General features: G+C 37.2%; 1 protein-coding gene, 1 long non-coding RNA gene and 1 pseudogene across 2 annotated transcripts; all 3 read right to left on the bottom strand.

The window, feature by feature from the left end:
* Positions 1-11,904: 11,904 nt before the first annotated feature.
* On the bottom strand, positions 11,905-13,853 carry LOC141814075 (uncharacterized). The gene is made up of 3 exons (XR_012600431.1): positions 13,764-13,853; positions 12,562-12,589; positions 11,905-12,479 (listed from the first exon to the last, which is right to left on the bottom strand). It is a non-coding gene; the product is annotated as an uncharacterized LOC141814075 (long non-coding RNA).
* On the bottom strand, positions 12,475-13,685 carry LOC141814074 (uncharacterized). The gene is made up of 3 exons (XM_074702075.1): positions 13,406-13,685; positions 13,230-13,331; positions 12,475-13,150 (listed from the first exon to the last, which is right to left on the bottom strand). Exons 2-3 carry the CDS (start codon positions 13,320-13,322, stop codon positions 12,701-12,703), a joined length of 543 nt encoding a protein of 180 aa, XP_074558176.1. The 5' UTR covers positions 13,323-13,331; positions 13,406-13,685; the 3' UTR covers positions 12,475-12,700.
* Positions 13,854-16,136: 2,283 nt separating the features above from the next.
* LOC141813055 (uncharacterized) lies at positions 16,137-17,298 on the bottom strand (annotated as a pseudogene).
* Between the last annotated feature and the right edge of the window lie 683 nt (positions 17,299-17,981).

Genomic DNA, 17,981 nt, shown 5'->3' with positions numbered 1-17,981 from the left:
AATAAAGCATAAATACATGTATATATCCTATGCACATCAACCCTATTGTTTATTTGTTCTTTTCGGTTCTGTGTTTACAATTCAAATCCCCCCTGATTTGTTGTTGATTCCTCTGTTCGGTTATCTTGTTGGGCAGAGCATAGAAAATTAGGTTATCTTTGTGCATAGGTTGATGAATTCCATGTGCATAGGTTGATGAAGTTCATCTACATAGGTTGATTAAGTTTGTGTGCATTGTTTGTTTGAACTTGTGTGCTTGATTGAGGATATTCATGGGTCGTGATCTTTGTTAATAGCCAATAAACATTGTGTTTGAACTTGATTTTAATAAATGATTTGTTTATTGATAATGCATGTTGTATTAGTGTTTGATGTTTTTAATTATGTGTTGTATGCCTTGTAAAATGATTGTATAGGATGATTGTGTTGTATAACCCATTTGTGATTAGTGTAAAGTTTGTAGGGGTTATTTTGTAATGTATCTTAGAGTTTGTTTTGTATTCATTTGTAAAATTATTGTATATAGGATGTGTATTCCATGTTGTATGACGGTTTGTATTGATTAACTAATTCATTAAACCTGTAATAAATTGTACAATCCATTCGTGTAAATATTGCTTGATTTGTATAATATGTATGTTATGGTGATTTGTTTAAGTTGTGTTGTATCTGTTTATTCATTTGTAATGATCTTGTATTAGGATGGTATCATGTTGTTAGGTTATACATAGATTCTTCATTGTACATGGTTAGTGTATAGGTTGTATCATAGTGTGTGTTACGATTCATATTGTAAATTGACTCATGCTAATAAATGCAATTTGTATAATAAACTATTGGATTTGTGATTTATGTGTTGTTGTAATGTGATAGATCATTCTTTAAGTTGTAAGCTTATGTAAATATGATTGTTAAGTTGTTATTTGTTATTGTAAATAGTTAGGACTGAATAAAACACAATAAAATCCCGCACCAAATGTCTAGGACATCTTTCATCATTGAGTCCAAGAGAGATGACCCGGACCTCTCTATGCTATTTAAGACGATAGTTAGGGGTTTGATTAATAATTAAATAATTAATTTTGATGGGTGTGAGTGACAACGAATAAGGGAATAAAATTATATAAATAAAACAATTCCCATCCAAACACACCCACATCAGAAGGTCGATGGCACACCGAAAAGTTGAAATCATGAATGTCCTTTCTACACTCGTTGTCGGTGACACCCAGTAGAGGAGTTAAAACTGCCGTTGCCGAAAGAAGGCAGAGATCGCTCACGAGGATAGGGGCGGAGGTCAGAGACAATGCGCGATTGGGAGACGACATGCGATTGGGGATTCCGATCATCCCCTTTCGCCCCCACCCTGATTGCTGGAGACGTTGGCGCTTGACGCACCGGTGACCTCCTTCACACGACCGGGAGAAACAGGGGACAGCGCCATGACCCGGAGGAAGAAGCAGCGCTCAACTAGGGTTTTGACGTCTTCTCCTCCTCTCCCATGCGGGCGAGCAAAGGTGGCTAGGGGTTGGCTTGCCCTTATACCAGTTCCTTCGACCTTCTTGCCGACGGAATCGGGTCGCTGCAAGAAGAAGCCTCTCGAGCGAGAGAAGCGAGCGAGTGTGCATGCGGCTGGCGCACGAGAGTGAACCAAAGAAAAGAAATAAATCAAATCAGACTGGAGAAAAAAAACTGATTTTTAGGGTTTACTGTAGCGAATTGGGATAAATTTAGTTCAAAATTATTTTTCTCTCGAATTGAGAATCAAATTCTCAAACTCATTTTAAGTTTTTCAGAGAACTTGTAGTGTGTGTGATCCAATAGGTTCCCAGTTATGTTGGTCATCCGTAATTAACCATTAATTATGAAACAATCATGAATGATACCTAGTAGTATATCATGATCCCCAATTGATCAAAAAATCAACGATTGATTCCAGAATAATTTCTAAACTCTTCAACAGCTATAATAACACGTGTCTCATTCCTTTCACCATCTTATACTTGTTTATTAAGAACATGGTATATATGTGTTAGTCCCCACTAGATTGACTACATCACACCTAACCTAAACTTGCTTTCTTATCCTATAGAGTCAAGTTATTTGTACATTTATACAAGAGTGTCATACTTTTGACATGTGATGCTTTGGCCAAAGACCTTCGGGCACTTTGACTTATACCCAATTATCCTAGGTCCATACCTCCTTATAGATGTTCAATGTATAAGTCTCCATGACCAAGATGACTTGAATACCGCAAGTTAAAGGAAACTTGTACTTAAGTTACACTGAGATCTTCATTGACATATGTATAGAACCATATGCAATCTCAAAGTAGGTCACTCCAATGAATTAGTTACCTTTAACTAGCATCCACATTTAACTCTCAACATCCAATGTCTCTAGTTAGTGAGAACAGCTGCTTGGCAAACCAAAGAGTTTAAAATATTCTAGTCTCAATATAATCGATGACGTCCATGCTCATCGATTCATCAAATATGAATAATTTCAATACATTCATAATTGCACATGTAGAGGTGCTCACTAGTTGTGATCCAATCACAAATTCTCTCATACCATAAATCGTATTGCAGACATTTAGTAAATGAGTTTAAGATTCAATCGAACACACAAAAAATGTACACTCAAATAGTGAATTGCTATTTATCCAATAAATAGTATAACCATAAAGTGATTGCCTTAAGACACCTCTCAAATATAACACTTTTCTCAGTAGAATGGGAAATGAAGCGCGAGAGAGTTGTAATGTGTCAGACTAGGCTCTATACTTCTTTGAGACTTTGTGTAGATGCTATATTTTGTAAACCTATATCTTCTCAGGATTAGCTTCTATATCTCACTCTATGACAATGTATCCGAGGAATTACCCGCTCTTAACACCAAACACACACTTGTTTGGATTCAATTTGAGACCATGCTGCCTCAGAGTGGAACACGTCTCGTTGATATCCTCAATTAGGGTCTCAGCTCATGCGGACTTAATCAAGATGTCATCTACATATACTTCGACATTGCACCCAATTTGATATCTAAAAACTCGATCCATGAGTTATTAGTAGGTGGTTCTTTAGTCCGAAAGGCATAACCTTATAGCAAAATGTTCCATTAGAAGTGATGAAGCTAACCTTTTCTTGATCCTCGACGGCCAGAGGTATCTGATGGTAACCCTGGTAAGCGTCGAGCATGCAGATAAGTTCGCAACCAGTTGTGGAATCAACCAACTGATTTATTCGGGGCAATGGGTAGCAATCCTTGGGGTAGGCACTTATTGAGATCTCGAAAATCAATGCAAACCCTTCATTTGTTTCTCGACTTTGGCACCAACACCACATTGGCCAACCATGATGGAAACTGTACTTCCTTGATATGTCTGGCTCCTCACAATTTGACTAACTCTTCGCGGATGACTCGGTCTTGCGCTGGTGAGAAACTTTGCTTCTTCTGCCGCACTAGTCGAGATCCTGGGAGGATGTTGAGATGGTGCTCCATGATGTTTGAGGCTATCTCAGTGACTTCTTGAGGTGACCAAGCGAAGACATTGTTATTCCTGATAAGGCAGGTGATCAATTGCTTCTTGAGTTTAGAGACCAAGTCAAATGCGATCTGCGTGACTTGATCAGGCTGGCCTAATATGACCTGCACTTCTTCTTTCTTGTAGGCTATTGATGAAGTGGGTGCTTCTTGAAGAGATTGCACTTCTCCGTTTGGAACGGTTTGGGCTTTCTTGAGGTCGATCTACACCACATCCACATAACATCAACGTGCTAGACTCTGATCTCCACTAACTATTCCAACTTGATCAGTGACATGGAATTTGATCTTTTGATAGAAAGTGGATACCACAGCTCAGAATGAACTAAGACCCGGTCTCCCTGTTATTAGTAGCCCTAGACCCAATTATGTGATGATTGACTAGGAACTTTTATATTATATTCTATTGTTAATAAATACAAAGTTTAGTTATTATATTTACTTCATGTTTGTGTCAAATGACTAAATATAATAATGTACTTGAGTAGTAGATTCTAATCTACATCATATCAATTAATTAAATTGATAGTGAGATGATGTAGAGAACACTAGGGCTGAGTATTCGGTGAAAATCGAACTGAATCGAATTAACCAAAATCGAATCGAACTAAATTTTTTTGAACTAAATGAACCAATTGAATTTTCAAATAAAAACTGAACAAACCGAACTAATAAAATATTGGTTAATTCAATTTTCGACCAAAATAACTATATTTTTTAAATATTATAAAAAATTTATCAATTAGTTAAAGATTTATAAATTTACTTACTTAGGAATTTATAAATTATTTTTTTTTAAATTTTGATTCATTCAGTTTAACCGAATAAGAAATTATAAAACTGAAACTGAACTAAATTAACTGATTTTTTTAGGAAAAAATAATCAAAATTTTGAAATAACTAAATCAAATTTTTAAATTCGATCGGTTTATTTGATTTAATTAAATTTTTGCTCACCCCTAGAGAATACTACTCTTAACTATTCCTAGTCAAGCATTAATATTCAAGGACAATATTAATGTATTGAGACTAGCATGTAGGTCAATTGATGACTTGATCTCACAAGTTATGGATATGTGATATCACGTTGACATATGAGTATATATTAAAAAATATATATTGAATTGATCCGCCATGAGAGAGTTTCATAGATCGTTATATGAGTGTCATAAACTTTCTCATATGACTATTAGTATAAATAATCCTTAGACTTGAAGTCACTACGATTTTCTATATAAGGAGTTGTGTACTTTGGTATCGTCAAACGTCACTTGTAACAGGGTGAACTATAAAGACGATCACTAGGTATGCAACGAATTATGCAGAGGGATGTGAGTGATGTAGATGAAATCTATCCCTCTCATATGACGAGAGTGATATCTCTGGGCCCCTTAATCAAGTAGGACTACTAAATGCATGGTCATGCTCAAATGGGTCAATATGAGATATTGAGCTCATTTGCTTGAATGAGTCTATTTGAGGATCAAGAAACACAAAGATTAATATAAAAAATGACACGGTCTATGCCTTATTGATCAATCTAGATATCAAGGATAGAAGGACATCATCATACATTATAGTAGTCATGGAAAGGTTAGGTCGGATCTCGACTTTCTCATCACTTGGATAGCAATGATGCATTGTTAGATGCTGCTCATTGCTTATGTGTCTAAAGTGGTTTAAACACATTACCAACGTTACAAGAACCTATTGGGTCGCACAAAAAAAAATGATGCTTCAAAAATTGATTGATTTTAATTTGACTAAAATATGATCCGAATTGAATTAATTGAGTTAGACTTAACTGAATCCAATTAGATTATGGTATTGATTGTAATTTGAGTTAGACTCATTTAGATTAGACTCAACTAAATTTGAATGAGATATTGATTTATTAAAATATTTAATAAATTAATAATAGAGGAATGCCAAAGATTTTTTTCTTCATTGGATGAAGAGAAGATGAAGAGCCAACATGAGAAACATATGCTCTATTTGGGTTTTAATTGGCTTTAATGTGGGGAAGCTAAAGAGGCAAAAACCCTTCATATTCATGAGAGGAATATAAAAGATTTTTCTTGTATTTTTCAAAGGTGCAAAAGGTATTTTGAGCCATCTTCTCCCTCTTGACCGAGCACCCCTTTTCTTTCTCCTCCTTGTTTTGGATGAATCTCCTTGTGTGGCTAGCACCATAAAGGTGATTCTTCTTCGAAGCTTGAGATTGTGTTCATGTGAATACGCATAGAGGCACAAACGCTTGAATGTGCAAGAGATCCGGCGAACCGAGGATGAGCGGGATAAGCGAAGGGCACGCTTCAAAGGTATGGATCTATTAGATAGATAAATCAAATTTCATACAAGTTTTCTTTTGCATGGATCACTAGTTGGGATCCTATTTCCGCTGCCAATTTTGTTGCTTGTCGTATAGGATTCCCTTCACTCCCTAATATAACATTATAGGAAGAAGGGACGTCCACCACTACAAAGATGACGCTTTGAGTTCGTCGGAGGGGTTCTTCGCCTAAGGACAAGGGCAAACTGATTTGCTCTAACGGTTGCACCTTGTGCCCTGAGAATCTGAATAGGGCGGTGGGCATGGGTCGTAGTTCTTGTTAATCGATCTGCATTCGATCAAAAGCATCTTTGCATAACACATTGACTAAACTACTGTTAGGATCGGTTGAATAGCTAGAGGGGGGGTGAATAGCGTTTCTCGATTTTTCTTGTTCTTTCTCTGCACAGAGATTAGCGGAAGCAAAAATATAAAAGAGAAAGAAAGAGATCAACGCTAACCCGGTTTGTTTACTTGGTCTCCACCTCCGCAGAGGTGACTAATCCAAGGATCCACACGCACGCACACACCCGATGCACTATGAATCTTCTCCTTCTCGAAAACCTCGAAGGCGGAGAAACCTTTACAACTCTTTAGATCTCCTCAAATATGATATGAAATATTGTTTAGGAGGAGAGGAAGAAAGCAGAGAATGGAGAACAAACAAGTTCTCAGAAGAAGCACAAAAGAATGAAAGAATAGCGAAAAAGATTGAGTTGTTCTCGTGCAGGCTTCTTTTATAATCTCTGCAACATCAGTCGACTGCTGGCAGGGCCAGTCGACTGATGCCTTCAATCGGCAACAAAATCTCGCATTAAAGCGCATTAAATGCTTGCCAATTTTCTGCAACGTTCAAATAGCAGTCGACTGTCCAAGACCAGTCGACTGGCAACAGTCGACTCACCATAACACCAGTCGACTGACCAGTCGACTCCTGTCTTCCTCTGGCTCGACTGATCTTTCTGTGTGCGTCTGATTTATGAGCAGTCGACTGCTGGCAGGGCCAGTCGACTGGTGAAGCTGAAAAATCCCATTTCAGCTTCTCTTGACCTAGACCTCGGCCTTCAAACACCTCCCACAGCCTCATGCCTCCCTGCACTAGCCTGAGATGCTTCCATCAGCTTTGTCATGTCAAGTCTTTGCCAAGACCACCCTTGGACTTCTCCTTGCCAAGACCACCCTTGGACTTTTCCTTGCCAAGACCACCCTTGGACTTCTCCTTGCCAAGACCACCCTTGCCACCCTTGGACTTTTCCTTTGCCAAGACCACCCTTGGACTTTTCCTTGCCAAGACTTTTGGACTTTTCCTTTGCCAAGACCACCCTTGGACTTTTCCTTTGCCAAGACCACCCTTGGACTTTTCCTTTGCCAAGACTACCCTTGGACTTTTCCTTTGCCAAGACTACGCTTGGACTTTCCTGCAAACTTGCATCACACATGTTAGATCAACAAGAATTGCCTAACTTCAAACATAGTTTAGCCAAACATTGAAACTCAATGCACTTGGGGCAACTATTGCACCAACAATCTCCCCCTTTTTGATGTTTGGCAAAACTTTGTTTAAGTTAGGTCTTTAAATCATGTAAAGCATAGCATGTGATTAAAACATGATAAGTAAAGCATAAATCACATGATATCAGAGTATTAACAGAGAGTATTAACATGAATAGCATGAATAGCATGATCAAATATGAATAGGCATGAAAAACTTTATTTTTCTCTCTAACTTAAACATTCATATTTCTCCCCCTTTTTGTCAAAGATCAAAAAGTGATTACATAGACAAAGTAGGGTTAAATTTTCCTTAAAAAATGTTTATCCCCCTTTAATGTTGCACCAACAATTGTTTCGGAGGGAAAAACAATTTAAATTCTCAAAATATGCTGAAAACAGTAGTATCAGTCGACTTCTAGTATATCAGTCGACTCAGCAGTCGACTGCAGTCTGACACAGTCGACTGATAAACTGAATTTCAGTTATCAGAGACGAACTTGAGAAATGCATAAGTAATTGTACGATATTCAAAAATTCGTGAAATTTCACACGTACAATACTTATGACTAACCTTATTTGAGAAAAATATTTTGAAAATTATTTGGTCTCAAATATGGTAGTTTGATACAAAATTCAAAAGTGATTGATTAAAATCAATATATGTCCAAGTTTGTATCAACTTTCCTAATGAATAGAGATTTCCTGATTTGGAGACTATCCTTAAATTACTGAGGGATTTTAAAATGTGTTTGATTATGTTAATTTAGGAATTAACCCCAAGGCTCCCCCTAAATATCATTAACCTCTTTCAAACACCTTTTTAAATCATATGCTCCCCCTTAATCATAACTCCATAAAATTTTAAAATCACACATAAAATTTTCTTCCTTAAGGATCAAATCATAACTCCTTGAGCAAAATTTAACTCCCCTTAAGGTTTGATCACTTAGCTCCTTAAAAATAAACTCTCCCCCTTAAAAATATAATTTTGATTTCTTTTAAATATGTCAATCCTTTCTCTCCCCCTTAAGATTTGAAATAATGCATCAACCAATTAAACATATCAAACATCATGATTTTGAAATCAAGCAACAATAATTTATCAATAGAATCATCAAACATGAATAATAATCAACACATAGCAATATAGATAAAGATCATTAAAAGTAAACCATAAAGATTAGCAGTTATATACAAGTCATAGTTTTGAGACAACCAAAACTCAAAGTTATCAACACATAACACACAATCAAACAAAACTAGATGTTCAAGATTTAAATGATAACATTAATTACATCTTGACATCTAACACTCAAAATCTAATCTTCAGCAGCTGGAGGAGGAGGAGGATCCTGAGGATCCACAGATGGTGAAGCCTGAGGTGCCTGCTGGCCTCTCAGTGACATCGAGAATCTCCTGCCTCATGCTCTGGAGCTCAACACGAATGTCTTGTCTGAAAGACAAGAACTCTCCATATAGATCCTCAAAGCGCTGCTCCATGCGTGTGAGGCGATCCTCAGATGGTCCTGGTGCAGATGCAGAAGCTGGAGCAGGGATCTCAGGTGCTGCAACTCCCTCAGGAGCAGCAAGATCATCAGCAATGACAGGTGCATCCTCCTCACCAGCAGCAGCAGGAGCAGCAGGAGCCTGTATGTCTCGTGCCCATCTCATGGCCCCATCATGATACTCAATCTTTGCTAACTTAAGCTGGAGGGATCCTATACAGTCATAATTCTTTCTAAGCTTCTTGACTTGACCCCTAGTGACATCTATGCCCTTGGATGCAAAGAATGCAGTCAAAATGTGGCAGAAGGGCATGTATAGTTTTCCTTGATGAGGAGCAGAATAATAAATGATAGAAGCAAAGACATTTAAAGCGATGTTGATGTCAAGGTGGTGCTCGAGGGCGTACATCATGATGAGATGTGGCCAGCGAATAACAGATCGCCCTCGAGTGACTAATGGAAGAATGCAGTCTAAGATCATGTGGTACCAAACATAGTGAATGCAGACATGCGAGATGATCAAAAATATTTTGAAGTGGTTTCTAGGAGTCCCAAAGTAATATTGATGAATGGTATCACGTGAGATATGACTAAAAGATCCAGAGATGATACCATGTGAATTTGGATAAGTGATAAAAGGATTTTGTAGATTGACGGCATTGTAGAAAAGCTTGAAGAATGTCAGGATTGAACTCTATGATTGTTCCCCCTACAGTGGACTCATACCTAAGGTTGTCCCCTCCTATCTTGGCGAAGGTTTACAAAGAATTCTTTGCAAAGATCAAGATTAATATCATGAGTGCAAGTCATAAGGATTCCTAGGTTGTAGTAAGTTATGAACTCCATGAGTTGTGGGGTCCTTGTAGTGAAATAGGCATTGTTTAGGTAACGACACCCCATCATTTGAAAATCAAGAGTATTGAAAAGGTTTTCGGCTTCATTTGAGTGGAATCTTGGTACTATAGGTGCAGGAGGAGGTGGTGTGTGCTCCCTAGGTGGTGAGGGTTCCTATTTGAAGGTCCCTCACTCCTAGGACGCTTAACAACAGCCCGTTTTATTCTAGGTCCACTATATGCACCAAAAATGAAGGAAATGACATGTATATGATGCATGCAATGGAATGCAATGATACAAACACAAAAACAAGATAAGAAACAAGTTAGTTAACGAGTAAGATCATGAATTTTGAAAGGAAATGAATGTTGGAAAAGGATTTTACCTCCTTTGTTGCTCCATTGATGAAATGAGGCTTCTAGGGTTTGCAAACGAGTGAGGAGAGTGGAGTAGAACCCTAGGGCTAGGCTTAGGAAGAGATTGGAGGCTTCAAAGTGGCCGGAGAAGGGCTGGAGAAGAGGAAAAAAAGCGGCGCCGGCGACTGGAAACTAGGGTTCCAGTCGCCTGCGGTCGGGGTTGTTTATAAAGATTTTCGCCCATCAGTCGACTGATTGTAAGTGAGTCGACTGATGACAGTCGACTGGTGGAATAACAGTCGACTGTTCTCATATTTCGAACCTCTCAGAAAGTTCAGTCGAGTGTTTGATGGTTCAGTCGCCTGATATCAGTCGACTGATGGTCTATCAGTCGACTGCCCTTAAATTTCAAAACTCACAGAAAGTTCAGTCGAGTGAACGAGGTCCTGAGTCGACTGAAGTCGACTGATGAAGTGATCAGTCGACTGATATTCTGAACATGAGTTTTTCAGTCGAACTTCATAATTCCGTAGAAATTCCACAAAATTCAGAAAAATCTGAAATTTTGCGAGAACATTTGTTTTAGTGATATCTGTTGAGGAAAAATTTGTTTCATGAAAATTCTTCGTATTTTCCTAGATTGACACAAACTTTGAGAATGTGCTTGAATGTGCATTGTTTAGTGTCACTATGATTCAATATTGTGATCCTTACAGATTTGTGACTGTCTAGAGCTGTGAATGAATTTGTTATATGTTTTTCAATCATTTTAAATATTCAATTATGACTAATGAGCAAGATATCCATGAATTGAATATTTGCTATCCTCATAATTGATCTATTATTAATGTTTTGATACTCTTCATGCCATAACAATGTGCCATGAGTACAAGTAAAGCATGAGTATCATCCTAGCATCTCACATAGTGTTCAAGCAAGCCAAAACACACTCAAAGTCAACCTTAATGTTTTGTGAGATGTAATTGTTCTTGTAATGGTTCATACAATGCTATAAACACTCATTCAACAAGACACATTCCTAAACCCCTTCTTAAAGTTGTGAATTCATTTTCGGGTAGTGGTTTAGTGAAAATATCCGCAAGGTTTGATTTTGATTCTATGTAGCTTAACTCTATGTCTCCTTTTGCTACACTACAAAAAAACCAGCCTTCTGCAACGAATTTTGCAACGAATTTCTTAAAAAAATTCGTTGCAGAATTTTTTGCAACGAATTTGGCAACGAATTAAAATTCGTCGCCAAATACTCATCGCAGAATTCTGCAACGAATTTCGGTGATTCGTCGGTAAAAATAGCGACGAAAAAATTAATTCGTCGCTGAGTTCGTCGCCGATTGGCGACGAAAATAATTTCGTCGCCAATCGGCGACGAAATTCGCTGATCGTCGCCAATTGGCGACGAAAAATTTTCGTCGCCGATTGGCGACGAAAACTTTCGTCGCCAATCGGCGACGAAATTGTTTTCGCCGTTTTCGTCGACGAATCGGCACGAAAACAATTTCGTCGCCAATCGGCGACGAACCAGTTTTCGTCGCCAATCGGCGACGAATAATTTCGTCGCCGATTGGCGACGAAAATATTTTCGTCGCCGATCGGCGACGAAATTATTTTCGTCGCCGATCGGCGACGAAACATATTTTCGTCGCCAATCGGCGACGAAAAGTTTTCGTCGCCAATCGGCGACGAATAAGTTTTCGTCGCCGATTGGCGACGACATTAATTCGTCGCCAATCGGCGACGAAAACTTATTCGTCGCCGATTGGCGACGAATAATGTCGTCGCTGATCAGCGACGAAAATCTGTTCGTCGCCAATCGGCGACGAAATTTGCAACGAAAAAAATTTTCGTCGCAATATATCGATACACAGTAACTTACGATACTATTGCGACAACTACGTTTTCGTTGCAAATTTCGTCGCAGATCTGCAACGAATTTCATTTTCGTCGCAAAATTCGTCGCAAATTAAAAAAAAAATTTCCATGCCCCATTCATTTGTTATTCATCCCGAAGGATACATACATTATAATCAATATACCTGCACACAATCAACAATATATACAATCATCCACACTCCATATACAACCATATACAAATCAATCCAAATCAATATACCTGCACACAATATACAAATCAATCCAAATCATATAAATCCTAATATACATACATCCACACTCCATATACAACCATCAATCTCAAATATTAACAATATCTAAACAAGTCATAAATCCAAATACAAAACTAAACTCCAAACAGCTACATCAAGTCATATAAATCCTAATACATCATCAGATAATAAAAGGGTGAAGAGAGGTAACAACAAATAGAAGAAAATCCATCATCGTGCTCCGGAGACTCTACTTCCTTCTCCGTCACTATCTGTTGTTCTCCTGTATACGAAAAATAAAAAAGAGAAAGTATCATTTTTAAAATTATAACTAAAATATATAAGTTAATTATGTCAAAAATTACCTCTTCTTCTGACTTCTCTTCAAAAAAACTGTAAAAAAAATAAACACGGTTAGAAAAATTAGATAAATTAGTAACTTGCAGATGTAATACAATGATAAATAAAATAATAATTATAAAAATTTCATACACAAAAAATCAGCTAAGAACCACCACCATCATCGTCGTCGTCGTCATCGTCATCATCACCCGGAGGGAACGACAACTGAAGATGTCGGAAGAGCACGTCTTGTTGTCTGCGCAATCTATTAATTTCTCGATCTCTTTGTCTCATTTGCTCTTCTCGTTGTCTCATTTCATTATCTCGTTGCCTCATGTCTTCATCTCGTTGCATAAGTAACCCTTTCAACTGGGTTACCTCCTCAGTCAAACTGTGGATCTGAGATGTCACGGCTGGGGAAGTGATAGAAGATGAACCAGCAGCTCTATAGGTTCTCCCCAAAGAACCCATACCCAATATCCTTCTACCACCTTTGTCTCCCCCAGTGGCCTCCAGCCATAGACTCAAATCATTACCCACTGAGGGCTCAGATCCATCACCTTCAGAGCTAGCAGTTGAAACTCGTGCTAGCTCGAGCTCATCATATTTATCCTGTATTATCAAAATATTTATTAATATATTAAAATATTTGATAAATTAAATATAATAAAATTTAGATAAATATTTAAACCTTAATAGCTTTTGCTCTGTCCCCACTCCAGGTCTTGTCTTTCTTTTGAAAAGTGCGAGTAAAAGTATCAATAAAGTCAGGATCTCGCCCCATTTCCTTTACCTAAAAAAACATTGTTAGAAATAATTAATAATAATATGAAATAAAATAAAAGTAAAATAGGTGGAAGAATTTACCAATCTACGTGTATGCTCATCAATATTGATTGAGCCGCCCGCGTACGTCGCAGATAAGGCACCAGAATTACAAGCTTGATTTTGTTTATTTTGGTTGCTCCTCTTGCGACTGTCTTCGGATTCCCAAAATTGAGAAATCCGCACCCAATTTTCATCCGTGATGAATGGGGGTTTTTTCCCTCTTGTTTTGGCGTGATTGAGGGTATTCCGAATATGATCACCGCATTTTTTCTTAAAAATGCGTCGAATTTCAACTTCATCACTCGGATCCCAAGTAAAAGAGCGCTGAAATGAAAACAAATTATTTAATAAAACTAGAGGATATATAATAAATTGAATGAAAATATATATAGGTTACCTTAAATTCAGTCCACCACAACTGTCTGGTGGAATCTGGAGTGCTCGTATAACTCATGGAATCCCCTCGCCATAAGTTATTCACGATTCGATTAATCACGTGATTTTAGTCAAATTAGCAACGAATATAATTTTCGTTGCTAAAGTCGTTGCTACTTTGCAACGAACTAAATTTCGTCGCAAATTCAGCAACGAATGAGTTTTTCGTTGCTAAATTTATCGCAAATTCAGCAACGAATGAGTTTTTCGTTGCTAAATTTGTCGCAAACTTGACTATACATTTATCCGTCTATCGTTATAACATGATAAGTCTTCAAAACAGTTTCTGAGTTATGGTCATCATTCAATCCAAACATCTGCGAAATCTCTTGAAATCGATTCATATCAAAAAATAGCTTCACAATAAACAAACATAATCTATAAATAGGATTGAAGCTTTTGGAGATCTGAATCCAAGATTAGTATACAACCATTCTTTTCCTATATCGGCCTAAAATAAATATTAAAACAATGTATGAATATAATTCTCATTTCAACGAACTGCCTACAACATGAAAGATATTGAAAAAAGCTAAAAAAAATATATTTTCGCGATGAAGAGGGCATTTATCTTACAAATTGTCGACATTTTGGCAACGAATTTATTTTTCGTCGCCAAATTCGTTGCTAATTGGCAACGAAAATTTTTTTCGTCGCCAATCTGCAACGAAAATGTTACTTCGTCGCCAAATAGCGACGAATTTGGCGACGAAAATGTATTCGTCGCCAAATGTCGACTAAGCTACCCAATCATGTTTAAAATGCATTTTCCATTCTTTTTTAACGAATCTTGGCTATCATCTCCTTTACTAATAGCGTATATTCCGTTCAGTATATAACTAGTTAGAATTCCTTTCTTATATAGCAAAGTAGGCTACGATGTGTCAATACATCATTCCTTGGATTATAGCACTCGACTGACCTCAACCTATTCAGAAAAAATAATTAATAAAATGTGGTACGACATTGTAAAAGAAAAAGGTTGTCCATGTGTGTATGTGTTATTCTATTAAATATTAGTTATAAATTAAGATATATATTGCAGTACATAATGAACGGGAAGGGGGAAAAATAGTCAAATTTCACGACGAACTTAGTTTCGTCGCTAAAATCGTCGCCAATTGGCGACGAATTAAATTTCGTCGCCGATTGGCGACGAATTATTTTTCGTCGCCAATTGGCGACGAACAAATTCGTCGCCAATCGGCGACGATTATTTTTCGTCGCCGATTGGCGACGAACTATGATTCGTCGCCAATTGGCGACGAATTTGTTCGTCGCCAGTTGGCGACGAAAATTAATTGTCGCTGATTGGCGATGAATTTTTGATTCGTCGCTAATTTATTATATTTTGCGACGAAAAGTTTTTTCATCGCCAAACTGCAACGAACTTTTTATTCGTTGGAAATATTACGACGAAAATAATTTTTGCAACGAATTTTACGACGAAATTATTTCGTTGCTATTTTGGCAACGAATTATTTTTCGTTGCTAATTTCGACACAAATTTACAACGAACATTTCTTTCGTTGCAAAATTAGTTGCAAATTTGCAACGAATTTTTTTTGTTGCAAAATTTCGTTGCTAAAACAGTATTTTTTTGTAGTGAAAATCCACTGGGTAGGGGTGGAAAGTCCTAGTAGGTAACAGCACGGTCGATGGTCGAAGGCCCATGACCTACAGAAAAATAGGGGTCGGGATAAGTAGAGTTCCCATTGGTGGACGGGCCGGGTCGTTACAATGACAATCAAAATAACTGACCTTTCTTTCATGTTTCAATCTGAATGATTTTGATCTCTCCATACATATTGGGCATCCTAAAATTTCAGTGGTACTCCATCCTGATAACATGCCATAAGCCAGAAAAATATTTATCGTCCAAAGCAGTGTAGCCTTCATTACAAACATCTGATTAGTATGAACATCATATGTAGGAAAACCCCCATCCCATAATTGTTTCAGCTCTGCAATCAGTGGTTGCATATAAACATCAATTAACTTTTTTGGATTTTGTGGGTCAGGAACAACCAATGTTAAAAACATATATATGGTGTTTTCATACACATCCCAGGTGGAAGATTATACGGAGTTAATATAACTGGCCAACAAGAATAATTTCTTCCTGATTTATCAAATGGAGCAAATCCATCAGCACAGAGACCCAATCTTATATTCTGAGTTTCCTTCGCAAAATCAGGATATGTTCTATCAAAATTTTTCCATGCCTCTGCATCTGATGGATGACACATTAAACCCTCTTCTGTTTGATGATTTGCATGCCAAGTCATGTGTTCAGCAGTGGCTTCTGATGCATAGAGTCTTTGTAATCTAGGAGTTAAAGGCAAATAAAATAACTGACTGTATGCTTTACGTCGTTGTTGACTCTTAGTGATTCTCTTGTACCTAGCTTGATTACAGAATTTGCATACATCTGCATCTTGATCTTCTCCCCAATATATCATACAACCATCTCTGCAAGCATCAATCCTTTCCACTGGAAGACCTAAATCTTTCACAAGTTTTTTCATACTGTAAAAATCAGTAGGCAAGTTGTGATCACGCGGAAGTGCCTCTCCCATAACTTGAACAAAATCATTAAAACAATCTTCAGACACATTATGCTCTGCCTTAACATTCAATAGTCTTGCAGTGAGAGATAATTTAGTGTGAGTGTCACAACCAGCCCACACAGGTTCATCTGCAACACTTAACATTTCTTGAAATTGCTGATATGCCTCATTATTTAAATTTTCATGAGCAATTTGTTCTTGTACTCCCTCCAATGGTGATGTATAAGTAGAAAATATTTGTTCATCTGTTGGAGGACAACTAGAACTTGCAAAACTCGGATCAGGAAAGAAATTATGACCTCCTGCATCAATTACCATCCTCTGATATGGATTGAATTGATTATAATAACTTTGATCACCACTTACTGAGACTTGTATGTTTTGTCCATAATTCTCATCAGATATAAATGGTTCACCATGACATGTCCAATTATAATAATTTGGGGTAAAACCAAATCTACAAAGATGTTCACGAACTTTGTCACATTGTAAAAATTTACCATTGTGACATTTTCTGCAAGGACATCTTATCTTATCTCCATCCATAAATTCAACATTAGTAGAAGCAAATTCCAAAAATTGTTCCATTCCAACAATAAACTCATCAGTTAAACCTTTACGTTCAGGTTTGTTCTTTTTATACATCCAACTCCTTTCTTTCTGTATTTTTCCTGTTTTCAATTTATTAAATTATTAAACAATCATAAGATACACAACCATTACATATAAATCATTAACAATCATAAGATAAATCATTCATGCTAACTTCTTATAACAATAAATAAAATTATACCTAAACATGAGCTTACGTTTGGTATGACTTGAAGTGCCAAACGAGCTAAGCCGCCAAAGACTTGGCCTAACACATGGGCTTACGTTTGGTATGACTTGAAGTGCAAATGCTAATTCACTCATCATGCTTAGCATTGCTTACGGGTCCGTGTTTAGGCATAAATTATTAGAGGTGGAATAAGAGAGTGATTGATCATCACCTCTATGGATCGCGACAAACAAACCGACCGTATCATGTTCAACAAGGTTTGTGACATGATGGAACTCAAAAACAACAAAGTATTAAGTACTCATTACTCAAAAACTCTATTAATTATTTCTGTTCGACCATCACAAGTTACAAAACTTCTTACTTTTGAAGGAGGAAGAACATCCTATAGGCAAATATTTCTTGCAACAAATATTTTGAAGGAGGAAGAACTTCTTACTCATTACTCAAAAACAAATTGCATTACAGCATTTACACCAAATGCTAAAACATAATATGGGATACAAGCTTGCAACAAATAGCAAGGGTTTGACATTGCTATAATGGTAAGAGTAAAAATAAAGAAATTCATGCAAGCAATGATCAAAATGGTGAGAGGGTGCACAAAATACCTTGTCTCTCCTTTTCCTCTTACAGTATGAAGTGAAACCTTCAATTACAAATTGAGAAAAATGATTTTCGTTCCCTTTCCTGACAAAAAAATGGAGGCATTATAAGGAGTCTAGGCTAGCCCACTAAAAGAACCTATTTTTTTGACAAAAATCAGCCGGCCGGCCACCACCCCGCAACAACAAAAACTATCCGGCCGGCCACCACCCCGCAACAACAC

This window comes from Curcuma longa, chromosome 20, assembly GCF_044706935.1.
Source record: "Curcuma longa cultivar G26 ecotype Majalengka, Jawa Barat chromosome 20, ITB_CL_G26_1.1, whole genome shotgun sequence".
NCBI classification, from domain to species: Eukaryota; Viridiplantae; Streptophyta; class Magnoliopsida; order Zingiberales; family Zingiberaceae; genus Curcuma; species Curcuma longa.
This window is presented reverse-complemented; position numbering and strand designations above follow the sequence as displayed.

Excerpts from the sequence above, each read along its gene's own strand:
- LOC141814074 (XM_074702075.1), bottom strand. The coding sequence starts at position 13,322 with ATGGGGCGAGATCCTGACTTTATTGATACTTTTACTCGCACTTTTCAA. Across the intron at positions 13,151-13,229 it reads ACAGAGCAAAAGCTATTAAG|GATAAATATGATGAGCTCGA; the intron begins GTTTAAATATTT and ends TTGATAATACAG.